The sequence below is a fragment of the Solanum stenotomum genome, chromosome 1, assembly GCF_019186545.1.
Source record: "Solanum stenotomum isolate F172 chromosome 1, ASM1918654v1, whole genome shotgun sequence".
Lineage (NCBI taxonomy): Eukaryota > Viridiplantae > Streptophyta > Magnoliopsida > Solanales > Solanaceae > Solanum > Solanum stenotomum.
In genome coordinates, this window is record NC_064282.1 from 19343270 (window position 1) to 19357513 (window position 14244).

Consider the following 14244-nt stretch of genomic DNA (forward strand, 5'->3'; position numbering starts at 1 on the left):
TAGCATTATCCTTTACTTTTAATATAATTCTATTACGTGATATAAACAATCTAACTCTTCACATCGATCATCATTATTTCCTTTACAAAATATAAACTGATGAGTTAAGTTTTACATTTTAAAAAGTTTTCACAAGGAGAATTTGAAATCATGTTTGGGCTTAGATTTAAAGTCATCCTTAATATTTCACTTGAAGCACAAATAATCCCTCTTGTTTATTAAATTGGTGCACATTTGGTCACTTCATTAACCGGCCGTGGACTTTTAACAGACCTCCTCCTCCCCCCCCCNCCACCCCTATATTGCAACGACAATTCCACAATTAAAAAAAAGGATTATTTGAACAGTTCAAAAAGATAGATTTAACTACTACTCTTGTAGATTTGCTGAGAGTCATAGCTAAGAAAAGATGGGGGGAAAACACTATATATTTTCGCCAATAAATTTCTTCTTTTTTGTTGTTATGATCACATAATCGTTACCACGACAATAATTCAAATTTCCTATTAAGTTAAATTCCCTTTGCTTGATATGTTCTGCATATTTAATTGCCATGAAAACTGGATAAAGAAATCAGTAAATTATTATTAGTACTTGCAATCAAATCTAAGATACAAAAGCCCATCTAAAAGGGGTAATTTCATGGTAGCTAATTACTCAATCCATTCATGTTTACTTATTGGTTTATGTTTGAATTGACATATGTCTTAAGAAACAATAGATAAAATTTTAATTTTATTAAATCATCTATAGTATTTTTTCTTTTAAGAAAAAAGCCATCTTTAGGCTGTACAAGTTGTTTGATAATATTTCAAATGGTTCCTAGTATTTAGAACAAAATGGACAATTATGTGAATATGTGCGTGTAAATTGGAAAAACAATCTTGGAGAATTATGTTTAGTTAAGTTGTGAGTTGGAATTGCTATGAGGATAAAAGATTTTTTTAAAAAAAGAAGCTATTCTTTCCGTTAAAAGTTGACCGCTAGTTAGTGGGTATACTAAAAGTGCACCAATTTAATAAACAAGAAGGACTATTAGTGCTCCATATAAAAGAACAAGAATGAATTTATGTCTAAGCATAAAGATGAGGGATGATTTTTGGCCTTTTCTCTAAATTATGTATCTAAACATATAAATAAAATTATAATTTCAAATCACGCTGCTCGAAATATATAAATTTGTTAGGGTAGTCAATTCACTATAAAGTGAAAAGGAGAAAAAGAGTAACCATTCAACGCAACGTGTGGAGTGCGAAAGGAAAAATGGAAGAGTTTACCGTTCAAAATGGTTCTCCCAAATTTGGCTCGAGGCCTATAAATATATCTCAAAGAGCCTCGCGAGCTCTTCACATTACCATTCCCTCCCTTTTTGTACCTCAACAAATCACCATTCTTCTACCTTTGGTAAGCTTCAGATCTTGATTTCTCTCTTCCCGATCTACGCTTTTTCATTCATCTCCTCAATTTCATACATTGCATTCTTCAATTTACTGCATTTTCTTTTCTCCGATCTGACCCGAATTTTGTCTCTTTGTTTTGGAATTCTTGAGATTTGATTTTGTATTTTGGAGCTAGTTTTGATTTGATCTGATTAGGAATTTGTTTATGGTTGAACAGATCTCATGCAATTTCATCTGGTTTGCGCGTGCTCAATTTTGCACCGACAGATTTATTGTTTCTCGTTTTAAGATTTGATTATTTTTTATTTTTTTTTGAAACTTGTGGGTTTTTGTTTAACTTGTGTTGATCTCTTTCAATTTCAATGGTGGAATGTTGCTGGAAATTTTCTACTGTTTTAGGATAGCATCGAGGCTTGGGAATAGTTTAGGCTGGTACTTGGGAATGTATGTGGGAAGGAATAAATTAATGATAAAGCGGAGCGGGTGTATGTAAATACCTGGGTTCTGGCTTTTTTGCTTTTGATTGTCATCTATTATGAAGATTGATGTTTTATACTTTAGATTAAAAGTGTTGCTTCAAGCTTTGTAATGTACATTTTCTGGAGACATGAAGATTCTGTTTTTAACTCTAGCAGTTATGATATCTGAAGCTTATTAATGTGAACATGTTCATTTTTCTTATGTGATCTGAAGCTGGAATATATTAAGTGAAGATTCCAGCATCTGATCTCTGAAAGTGCAAGTCTTTTCCTTCTAGATGTTCAGTCTCCCTTCCTTTATTTTAAGTGTCAACATTCCTGAGTAATTGATTGAGTCTGTCTTTCTGCAGACAATTTTGTAAGACCAAATTACCAGAAATCCATGGGGACTGTTGTCGAGTCTGCTAACCAGGTAGCTTTCGTGCTTCATATATCCAAAGAATATTCTTATTACCTTGATTATTGGTGTCCACTCCCTTTGTGAATGAGTTCTCATTTTCATATGGTCTAAGCATCTGGAATCTAAACAAAAGTAAAATGCTTTGTACACTGGACATCATTATTGGAGGGATGCTTGACCTTTAAGCTATCACTAATTTCTCTATTGTCAAAGCAAAAAGAAGTTCTACTATAATTAAAAAAAAACTGCAGAAAAAATTATGAGATTTTAAAGACTTTAAATAGTGGAGTTGTGGTATCCAGTTCTGGTGTCTTAGTCTTACAACATATGGGGCTACAACAATTGCACTGTGAAATTAGATACCGATTTTCTAGATTTGCAGGATGCATGTACCAACACCAACACCAAGAAAGAACGGAAATAAGGGTCCAACTCCCATTCTCCTCCCTGAAGTTCTTTATGTATAAAATTTCTCATATCGTTCTATGAATTCTTCTTGCTAGGCATTAATTCTATTATCATAAGAACATTATTGTTGAATATAAAAAATTCCTCCCCTACATAAATTACCACCTCCACTCTTAATAAATAGTATAATTATCCATGATTTCTGCTCCTGCAGTGTCACACAGATGCCACATTATCCTTAATTTGATATCTTCTTAATAATGAATTGCAGGGAGCAGTAAGCCTGCCAACCAACAAGAAGGTCACTGTTATTTTTGTTCTAGGTGAGTTTTTCAACACCAACATTGCATGATCTTGTGGCATTCTCGATACGGCACCTCATAGTATGGCAAAGTATTTTGTCCCTGTATGTAATTGTGAGGATTAGAGGTGGAACTTGTTGGACAATATATGTTTGCCATCATATGTTATCTGACCTGCATGTTCAGTTAGTGCTACCACTAATACCAATTAAAATGCAGCTCTTGGCAGTCTACATGTCTAACTTTTTACGGCTTGACGCCATAACTATAGCTTCTTTGGTTGAAACTGCCCAAACCCATTTATTGTATCAATAAACTATTGCCTGGATGTAAGGATCCTTAGGGAATTTACATCCAATTTTAATCAAAATGAAACAAGAAGCTATATTGTGTAAAAGCCAGATCAGATTGGACTGGTTGGAAAAAATTTGACTCCAGTTTAAATTGTGATGGTAGAATTGATTTTCTGAAGTAACGGGGCTTCATCTTTGTGATTAAAGTTGACAGAAGGAGGGTTTTGTAGTAATTGACTTGTGAGGGTTACTTGAGAAAATTTGAAGGAGGTATATCTATTTCACCATAAAACTTAATATACTCTTAAGCTAATTGCTCTGCTTCTTTATCTAACTCACTCAAAAAAGATTTTTTGTGTTTGGGCGTTGTGAATAAAACAATTATTAGGAAATATCCTATTATGGGGATGCCACCTGTGCGGATTTGTGGATCAAATACACATCCTCATTGCACATAGCATATTTGTTGATGCAATCTGTACCATTGATATTAGATTTTTGTCCTGTGCTAAGATTTGCTTCCTCTATTAACTTGGACAGGTGGCCCAGGCAGTGGTAAGGGCACCCAATGTTCTAATATTGTTGAACACTTTGGGTACACCCATCTAAGTGCTGGTGATCTTCTCCGAGCAGAAATAAAATCTGGTTCCGAGAATGGGTAGGATATCTTGTTTTGATTGTGTGTTGTTTTATCTTTCTCCTTACTTTTTACCCTTTGTCATTTCAACCAACATTCTGTGTAGTAGATCAACAGCTGTTTGCTAAGTTGCATCATCTCTTTGAGTTTTGTTCAATCGCTTCAAGCAATGTTTATTGCACACAAAGGATTAATCCTCAGTACTGTGCTTTTGAATGTACAGGACGATGATTTCGAACATGATTAAAGAAGGGAAAATTGTTCCATCAGAGGTAACAATTAAGCTTCTCCAACGAGCAATTCAGGAAAATGGCAATGACAAGTTTCTTATTGATGGTTTCCCCCGGAATGAGGAGAACCGTGCTGCTTTTGAGTTGGTCGTGAGTTCCTCAGTACACCACTCTTTTTTAGCTGCATCTTGATAATTCTCCTATTTATTAAGAGTTGTTAAAATTTGACTTTCACATTTTATTGTCTCCTAGACTGGAATTGAGCCTGAGTTTGTGCTCTTCTTTGATTGTCCTGAAGCAGAGATGGAGAAACGCCTTTTAGGTCGGAACCAGGTTAGACATATTATATCTTGGTAGAAGACTTCTTGTCATGTTTACAGTTCTTCAAACCTTTATGGTATTCTTGTTTCTTCTTTGTTAATCTTCTTTTCTAATATTGTGATTGATTTTCTTCTCATTAACTTTGAAATTTTCGTTCTTTAGGGAAGAGAAGATGATAATATTGAAACAATAAGGAAGCGATTCAACGTTTACATGGAATCTAGTCTACCTGTTATTGAATATTACAACTCCAAGGGGAAGGTTCGAAAGGTACTGTTTTATCTTTCAGCCTCTTTACTATCTTCCTCCCCTCCACTCTAGAGAGAGACTGTGCATATTAAACAGTAGTTGACATCTTTTTTGCCTTCAGATTGATGCTGTAAAGCCCGTTGAAGAAGTATTTGAAGCCGTTAAAGCTGTTTTTACCCCAGCTAATGAGAAGGTAAAGTATTAACAATGGTTTAGTGAATGTTTCAAGGATATTAAGACCTAGTAACTTGCATGGAAAAGGATAGCTGGCGTGTGTAATGTAATTGGGAGGTAAATGTTAGGGCTTATGCATAGCTAGATCTGTTCTACATTATGAGATCAGTAAATTAACACTTGGTGTTGAGAATCCTGTGAACTTGTTTGCCTTACAATTCAAGCAATTTCTGCATATATTTTGAGTTCATGGAGCATTATTTTTATTTATCATGATTGATATGGTTAGATTTGCTCCTAAATTTTGCCTTATCCAGGAGAATTGTCTCCATAATAATATGCCATAATGATTGATATGATGATTCACTGTGGTTGGCTTGCTAATTGAGCTCATAATATGAGCTGATCTTCAGTTTATTTGTATGAAAAACAATTAGGCCTCAATCCATAATAAGTTGGGGTTGACTATATGAATCCTCATTAACCATATTAATCCAATTAAAATTCATCTCAGACCAGCATTTATACAAAATAAAACTAAAAGTACTGGAAGTTCTCTAACTTTGTGCAGTCATAAAAATCTCTTCTATTACCAATTGATTGGTATGGGTCATATATTCCGTCTTTCCATTATGCCATGTCTTTATGTGTTTGTCAAAATAACTATATTTTGGTTCTGCATATCCTTTATTTCCTTTTTCTTGTTATTTTATACATATTTTTCTTATGTAACAGGTTGCTGCCTGAGAATTCATTAGTAGAGAGGCATCACGATTAATTGTTATGGTAATTGAGAACCCAAAACTTGGGCTTGCGTTAATGTGTGCATCTGTTTCTGCTGCTGTGAATTGATTTTACTGTTAACTAACCTTTTCTTCTGTCATTTCTTTCTCTTCAGGTATATCAGTATTGTTTGAATATTGGTGCTTGCTATCTATCTGTCTTCAGCAAAACGATGTATCTTTATAGATTCTACTTTTTTATACGAGTTTATGCAAAATTTTCTCTTTGTTTTTCCCCTCTATTTTTTTGTTTCTTTTGAAGGAAACACAATGTTGTATTATTGGCTTATTGTCTCTGTATTGTTATCACTGTCGATTCTGATATCTGATAAATAAGATTATAAGAGTTTCTCCCTCTCTCATACCTACTTTCTATAACGAACAAATCCTTCAAACTCAGTAGTACTACTAATAATTATTACTTGGCTAGTTGGGCGTGCACCATTGGAATTCCCATTTGCACAAATTTAAGAACAATGTCCTATCTTGCTCTTGTCAGCCTTGGATTTTCTCCAAGAAGACTGTACCACAATAACAAAACAATCTTTTGGCAAGTAACATTATAATATGCAACAGAGACGAGCCCGGAAGAATACAGAAGAAAACGTATATGTTCTAATAGTTGGGAATAACTAACTGATCCTGAAAATAACTAATATAGCTAGTTGCAAGTAAAACATTTTTAAACAAATATGATGCCATTTTGTTGAATAGTATCAAGAATAATCCCAAGTCTGCCTTCTATTCGTTCATTCTTCCCAGGTTCATATGCAATGGCGTAGACATCAGCTTCTTTTGATCGCTCTGCAATCAATTTGCCTATTACCCTAGCAGCATCGTTATCAGTAAGTGATGGCAATGTGTTCCTCAAGTCTCTCGAGTTTGTGGTAGCAACAGATATCACCTTGCTGGTTCCTCGATGCATGACTTTGGCATGGATAAATCGTTTTGAAAAGAAAACATTTAGTAAAAAAGGTCTCAAATACATATCTGTCCTTTGTTTCCATGATTTCCTGTTGGGCTTTTTTGCAGCTTCACTCCGAGATCTTCTTGTCCATGCAGCCTCAATGACAAATTTCTACGAAAATAAAATAAAATGAGCAAGTACATTCGCATGAAACAGTTACCCATGCTGTTATCCATGCTAAGCTAGGATATAAACATGTCGGAAGACCCTATACATGCAGAAATTGTACGGTATATGAATACCTCCTATTTTGATCCAAACTCTTATCTCTTCGTAGAGCAAGTATCTTATTCGAGCAAAATGATGACTTCTTTCATAGATTAAAAGTTTCCCAACTTGAAAGAATCTTGTCTCCTAAACTCTTTATAATATCAAACAAAATAATTGTCTTCTAAGTCAAAAAGATATGTACTTGCAGAAAAAAAGTAAGCTGAGGCAGCTATGCTATCAGGTAAGCAACGAAGAAACACAATGGATACGATTTTGAAGTCAATTACATATTCAAATTTCACTCGCATTACCGATCACTGTACATCACATATGCCCAATTCTAGAAGATACTTCCCATAAATCAGCACATCTGTTTAATAATTAAGTAACAAAAACACATATAAACAAGCCAAGCAATACTGATATAAGAAATCTCCGCATGTGAATATTGCTTTCAGGAGAATAATTGTGGGTAAAGAGGACAGAGACACGATGCCTCAATACAAGGTAAAGGTGAGATAGTGAATGAAACTACAACAAGGTTTCTCTGCAAATAACTCTTGGTGAGAAAACAAAGAGCCATATTTCTTTGGAAGTTCTATCTCGTTCTTGGTATGTACTAACTCTATCCTAAAACAATTTTTTCTAAAACTGTTCTAAAATTCTGAAGGAAAAAAATTACGTTAAGAGCTAAAATGTAAATGCAATACCTTATATCAGGATACACTATAAAGCAGCAGTGAGCATTAAGTTACAATTTAAAAAAGGTCTTAATCGATTAGGCAGATACATTTCAGTTCTGATCTAACAATATTTACACTGGTCAGGATTACTTCTCTACTTAACTACGATCATGTGAAGATATTCAGACTCTGAAGAGTGCAAATAGCAATGTTGAAAGGAAGGAACATATTTAGCAACTGTTTGTACAAAATCCCTTTGCCCATCTTTACGTCCTCACTTCGACAACCTTCTCCTTCCCCTTCCCCAAGAGAGGTAGCTGCTCAATCAAAAACTTAGAAACCACAAGGGTCAATTTCTATTTTGCGTAAAAAAAAGTTAACATTTGTGTCATATGAGCTTTGCTTCAGAATTCCCCTCAAATTGACCCTTAATCTCATAAAAAGATCAATCTTTCAAAAGGACCATTGTCATTTCAGCTGAATTTCCTTTTTAATATCACAGTTTTTCACAATCAGATAAGGTGGAAACATATGACTGCAGTTAAGCAGAAATACAAAGAAATATCACCAACTATTTTTCCCTCTTTCTCATTTTTTTTGACCTAGTTACTATCCAGAGTCAAAAAAAAAAAGATGAAATGTGTATGCAGATTAGGGCAGCAAAAATTGACAGAATTAACTAGAAATTACAGTACAAAAGATTCTCCAAAAAATAAACTAAAATTGTTGAAAGAGCTGAAGAGATAAAGAAGATACCTTGTGAAAAGAGAGATTTGAAGAAGCAGAAATTTTGAGATGGGGAAATGAAGAAGACCATGAAAGGGAATTGGGTTTGTGTGACGACCCGGATGGAAGCAATTCGGAGGAAAGGGAGAAAGATAGAGGTGCCAATGAAGAAGAAGAAGAAGCCATTCTTGGTGAACTCTCCTTCACTAAGGTAAAGGGAGAAATATCTGTTTTAACCAAACAACACATGGGATAGGCCTATTCCAAAGATAGCTTAGTTGTTTGAACTCCTACTTTGCCAATGAGTATTCCATTTCCTATATTATAATTCCTTTTAAATTTCTCTTTTCCTTATCGTGTTTGTAAGAAGTTTTGTACTTTAATATTTTGTTAGGGTCTATTTCAAAAGTCATCAGATAATTGAAATTAATGTAATTATTTACTTAGTAATTATGTTGATATGTTTATTTGTTACAATGTAATTGTCATATAATTACAAATGTATCGTTTGATTGCACAAGTGTAATCATAAGGTTATATTGTATTTTAAAAATTAAAATTAAAATTTTATATTAGACAAATATAGACCTTTATAAATGATACTAAATTGAATATTTAAGATATATATTGTTTTTGAAAATATATTAATTAACAAACATATGTTCTTAACTAATATTTTACAAAAAATTGATTTATATTTTTCAATTTAATATATTTTAATTAATTTAATCATAAAAACTAAAAGTATAAAATTTCAATGAACATCATGAAATGCATGTTTGATAAAAAGATTAATATTATTAATACAATATCATAAAATTATAAAACATTTGACAAGAAGATAATTATCAAGTCTAACTTAAAAAAATAGCCTGCAATGTAAAATACCGAGTCAATACTCCTAAAAAAATGATATTGAAAATAAAAGATAAGTTCTAAATTCAAAATAAAAAATTTAACATAATACTCTTATGTCAAATTTCAATGTAACATAAATAAATATGGTTTAAAAGAAAAGAAAAATGTAAGTCCATAACTTTATTCAACAATGAACTCTACTTTAATTTAACTATTAGAATACTATCAAAATTATACTTAATGATTTTTTTTATTTTTTTAGATAATAAGAAAAATTGCATGGAATCACATGAAATAAATGTTGAAAATGTGAAGAAAATGAAATATAAATAATATAAAATAAAAATTAGTATATATTTTTAGAAATAATTAAAACAATAAAAATTAAAAAAGAATTTAAAATAATAAAAATAAAAATACATTACAACGAAAAAAAATAAAAATAGAAATAAAAGAGAACTAAAAAGTACTAATAAGTTTGTAATTACACTATGTAATTATCAACAATTCACAGCCCCTGTGAATTGGAGAGTTTAATTATTTATGTCAGTTACACTCAATTACATGCTGACCAGATAATTACATGGTCAATCAAATAGGACAGAAAGTGTAATTACACAAAATTCAATTATCCGGGTGACTTTCCAAACAGACCTTTAGGATTTCAAATATCAAAAAATAATTATTGGAGTTGAAATTCAAGGAATAATTTATATAGTTTAAACTTTTCATAATTTGAATGTGAAAACGTGTTTGGAGTTTCAAACTCAAAGTGATTTGTGGAGTTTAAGTTGTGATTAATTTAAAGTTCAAAATTCAAGAATAAATCAGGAGGTTCAAATTGATAATGTTATCTGAGTTTTTCTCGTGTTTCAACTGTGAATATTTTTATTAAAACATAAATATGCACTAAAATTTAATTAATGATCCCAAAAAAATGTCTATTTGTCAAATTCTCCTTTTTAGAACGAGGATGGACACAAGGAAACTACTGTGACCGACATTGGGCTAAAAAACAGTCTAATAATATTTTTTTTTAAAAAAAACTACGGAAGTATACATATTTCACTATCATGTATATTATTATTATTATTAATATTTTAAAAATATTGTGTATATTATAACTAGTAAAGAGTTTTTATTATATATTGAGAAAGATACCCCTAGATACATGTATTTTTACTACCAAATACGATAAAATAAAGAGACAAATGAGCGAGATTTGTTATGTATTAGATACATGTATTTGTATGTGTTTGATGCGATTTGAATGTTTCTGGATTACTAGATAGATAGAAGAGTGACGAGCGAGATGGAAGAGAGGCTAGCGATATTCACTATGATCACAAATAAGTGTGAATTTACTTGAATACAGTGTATTTATAATAAATTACACCTAATTTGACCACATGTACTCAAATACATGTATCTGAACACAGCAAAATCTGATAAGATTTGTAATATTGCAAATTAGAGTGTATCTAAATAATTAGCAGTTAAACTAGTGAAATTTACGTAAATTTCCATTAAAAAAATTTTTTCGTTTCCATCTCATAAGTTTTGGGCAAATTAGACGGGTCATTAATTTTTGGATCATATTTTACACGGCTAAATAAGACTAACAACCTGTTTGAATTAACTTAAAAGTTAGTCAAACATATTTTTAAGTCATTTATAGTTTTTGAAAGTATTTGTCAAGGTTAAAATACCTTTAAAAAAGTTAAAAAAAACTAAGGTAGGTTTCCCCCTACTTTTTATTTTTTGACTTAAAAGTCATTTAAATTTGACTTTTTACTTTTTTTTTACCTAAAAAATTATAAAAATGACTATAACTTTAGGGTTATTAAAGTTCAATATGTATAAATATGTTATTTACAAAAAATGACAATAATTCATTTTCAATTTAATATATGAAGTTTAACACTATTATCGAGCTACTTCTTTCTGAGAGACATTAAATTAAATATAAGATAGTAAAACACGTAAAGAGTTGGGGGAACTTTACGTATAGTCACATCATTTTTTTAAGGCATATTTTCACATTTAAGAGCCAATGTTTAGAAATTACGCGACTTTTTTGATTATTTTTTTTTTGTATGTTAGCCCATGGATCCAACTCCTTGAAGCACCCAAAAAAAATTCTAAAAAACTCTATGAGGACCTTCGTAATAAGTTGGGGGAACATTACGTATAATCATACCATTTTTTGAAGGCATATTTTTGCATTTACAAGACAAATTTTAGAAATTACGCAACTTTTTTGATTTTTCGTGTGTATTAGCCCATGGATCTGGCGTCTTGGAGTGCCCAAAACTTTTTTGTGAAACTACTTTATAAGGATGTCTGTAATGAGCTGGGGAGTATTACGTAAAATCACACCATTTTAAGGCATATTTTTGCATTTACGAGCCAACTTTTAGAAAATATGTGACTTTCTTGATTTTTCGTGTGTATTAGCACATGGATCTGGCGCCTTGGAACATTCAAGTTTTTTTTCTGAAAAAACTTTATGAGGACCTCTGTAATGAGTTGGGGGAGCATTACGTATATTCACACCATTTTGAGGGATATTTTCACATTTACGAGCCAACTTTTAGGAATTACGCAACTTTCTTGATTTTTCATGTGTATTAGCCCATGGATTTGACGCCTTGGAGCACCAAAAAAATAGTTAAATCATTTTAAGGCATATTTTCGCATTTACGAGCCAACTTTTAAAAATTACGCAACTTTCTTGGCTTCGCGTGTGTTAGCTCATGGATCAAGCGCCTAGGAGCACCCAAATTTTTTTTGAATAAACTTTATGAGGACATCCGTAGTGAGTTGGGTAACATTATGTATAGTCATACCATTTTTAAGGCATATTTTTGCATTTACGAGTCCATTATTAGGAATTACGCGACTTTCTTGATTTTTTGTGAGTATTAGCTCATGGATCTGACGCTTTGGAGCACCCAATTTTTTTTTTTGAAAAATTTTATGAGGACATCCGTAATGAATTGGGGGAGCATTACGTATAGTCACATCATTTTTAAGGCATATTTTCGCATTTACGAGTCAACTTCTAGGAATTACGTGACTTTCTTAGTTTTTTGTGCATTAGCCCATGAATCTGGCGCCTTGGAGCACCCAAAAAAAATTGTTGCGAAAAAATTTGCTAAGACCTCCGTAGTGAGTTGGGGTAGCATTAGGTATAATCATACAGTTTTTAAGACATATTTTCGCATTAAGAGCCCACTTATAGAAATTACGAGACTTTCTTGATTTTTCGTGTGCATTAGCCCATGAATCTGACCCTTGGGAGCACCCATAAAAAAATTCTAAAAAAACTTTAATATATTTAATTAAGATTAGGCAGTCGACATGTCACAAGTTTAATATATTCCTTAAATCCATTTAAATATTTAATGCCACCACTACTCCTACCTGAAATGTCCTACCAATGATCAACATCAATTGATAAATAATTTGTACATAATATTATATAATTCAATACAATAACTCTATAAATAATTTATTAATGATTTTATATAATTCAATACAATAACTCTCCTCACGAGGTAAAGATAAAACTACATATACATCACTCTTTTCAAATTTTTCTTATAGAATTATATTATATATGTTACTATTATAGTACCACAACTATAAATATTCATTCAGAATAAGGTGAAATCACTACATGACTTTTTAATACTCACTTTATTTCATTTTAGTACTCAATTCTTAAAAAAAGTTATTACAAGTATATTTTATTAATAAGGTTTTGAAATTCTAAATTTATCTACCAAAGATAAAAAGAGAAATAAAATAAAAATCTCTTGATTCCATAAATTAAGCAAGTAGTAATAGAGAACACGGCATTGTAACACTTTTTATAGGTAAAGAAAATAATGAAAATCTCCAATAAATTTTTTTTTATAGAACTTTTAAGAAAAAAACAAAAAAAACTTAGAGCTAGATTTAACTGTCCAGACTCCAGAGCATGAATAAACTTTTCCACATAATTTTAAAATGCCATTTGCAGGCACGTGGCAGAGATAATTTGGACCATAGAATACAGCTTTGTTGGAACCATAGGGTGACAGTACTGAAGGAAATATCTGCCTTAAACATTCATCTTTTAAATTAGGGAAAAGGGTCAAAAATACCCCTCAACTTTAGTTTATTGTTTGACTTTATCCTCGCCGTTAAAATGAAGTTAATTTTACCCCTTCCGTTACTAATTTCACCAAAATTACCCCTCATTTGACGGAATCCCCAAAATTGACCCGAATTTTAAAAAAAAAACCCTATTCCCTATTTTTAACCCAATGCCCAGACCTGCCCCGACCCCTCTAACCCGTTGTTCTTCATTTCTCTTCCCTCTGATTGTTCTTCCATATCAACTGTGCCAGCGCGTTCATTTTCCGGCAAAATTGACCAATTTGAAGACTGCACTACTCTTAACCACTTAAAATCATCTACATTCGACCAATTCCCTGTCTCTTCACCAAGATTAGCTTCCTCAAGATCCTTCTCAATCCCTTCATACTTTAAGCAATATGGTGCAAACCTTACACCATCACTATCCTCGATAATCGGCCTACTCCTCACTCGAAGATAAAAATCACATCTTTTAGCTTGATGAATCCGAATCTGATGTGAAGCCAAAACGAACACACAATTCGTTACTTCTTCAATCAACACTGACCCAAAAACAGGTCCAACATATACCTTACAATCAATCAATTTATGCACAAACAATGCCCTCACACTCCCCCATTAATCTCACATCTCAACCCTTTAAATCTGATAAAACAAATTCCCTGATCTCTTCATCATTACCCCTACCGAATTCCTTCACTAATACCTCATTTTCTTTGCCCCTAAACCTTGGCGAATCCAAAACCCTTAACACTGAATCCTTTGATTCCACATTTGGAACTTCTGATATGATGTTGTTTTGCGTTGTGATTTTCTTCGTTGATTCGTTTTTGAAAGAGAATTTCTTCCTTGGGATTACTTCGCACGTAACCTGTTCGACTAATTATTTTAGATCGGTTATAGTTTTGAGGCATGTACGGACTTCGTAGGACGGTAGGGGAATGGATTATCCTCTAGAGGGTCGGGTCATTGGGTTAAA

The 14244-nt window shown here is 32.2% G+C and overlaps 2 protein-coding genes and 1 pseudogene across 4 annotated transcripts in view; 1 reads left to right on the forward strand and 2 right to left on the reverse strand.

Annotated features, from left to right (window-relative positions):
- LOC125852692 (UMP-CMP kinase 3-like) overlaps positions 1-6028 on the forward strand; it is a 29665-nt gene extending 23637 nt beyond the window's left edge. Inside the window, exons 1-10 of one of the 3 annotated variants that reach the window (XM_049532406.1) lie at positions 1233-1404; positions 2230-2291; positions 2959-3010; positions 3823-3940; positions 4143-4299; positions 4402-4482; positions 4633-4740; positions 4841-4912; positions 5629-5679; positions 5792-6028. In XM_049532406.1, coding sequence (XP_049388363.1) covers positions 2262-2291; positions 2959-3010; positions 3823-3940; positions 4143-4299; positions 4402-4482; positions 4633-4740; positions 4841-4912; positions 5629-5640 — 630 coding nt within the window. In that variant the 5' untranslated portion in view covers positions 1233-1404; positions 2230-2261 and the 3' untranslated portion in view covers positions 5641-5679; positions 5792-6028. Of the gene's footprint in view, positions 1-1232; positions 1405-2229; positions 2292-2958; positions 3011-3822; positions 3941-4142; positions 4300-4401; positions 4483-4632; positions 4741-4840; positions 4913-5628; positions 5680-5791 lie in introns of those variants that run through there. The other 2 variants (XM_049532411.1, XM_049532419.1) reach the window with 2 other exon arrangements.
- Positions 6029-6262: 234 nt separating this feature from the next.
- Positions 6263-8518, reverse strand: LOC125852723 (uncharacterized). Its single transcript, XM_049532427.1, has 2 exons — positions 8292-8518; positions 6263-6753 (listed from the first exon to the last, which is right to left on the reverse strand). The coding sequence occupies exons 1-2, from the start codon at positions 8508-8510 to the stop codon at positions 6358-6360; spliced, it is 615 nt and encodes a 204-aa protein (XP_049388384.1). The 5' UTR covers positions 8511-8518; the 3' UTR covers positions 6263-6357.
- Positions 8519-13424: 4906 nt separating this feature from the next.
- Positions 13425-14244, reverse strand: part of LOC125862274 (tubulin-folding cofactor C-like) — a 1279-nt pseudogene continuing 459 nt past the window's right edge.

Coding starts and splice junctions, on each gene's coding strand:
- LOC125852723 (XM_049532427.1), bottom strand. CDS start 8,510: ATGTGTTGTTTGGTTAAAACAGATATTTCTCCCTTTACCTTAGTGAAG. Junction 6,754..8,291: donor CAAATCTCTCTTTTCACAAG/GTATCTTCTTTA, acceptor TTATTTTCGTAG/AAATTTGTCATTGAGGCTGC.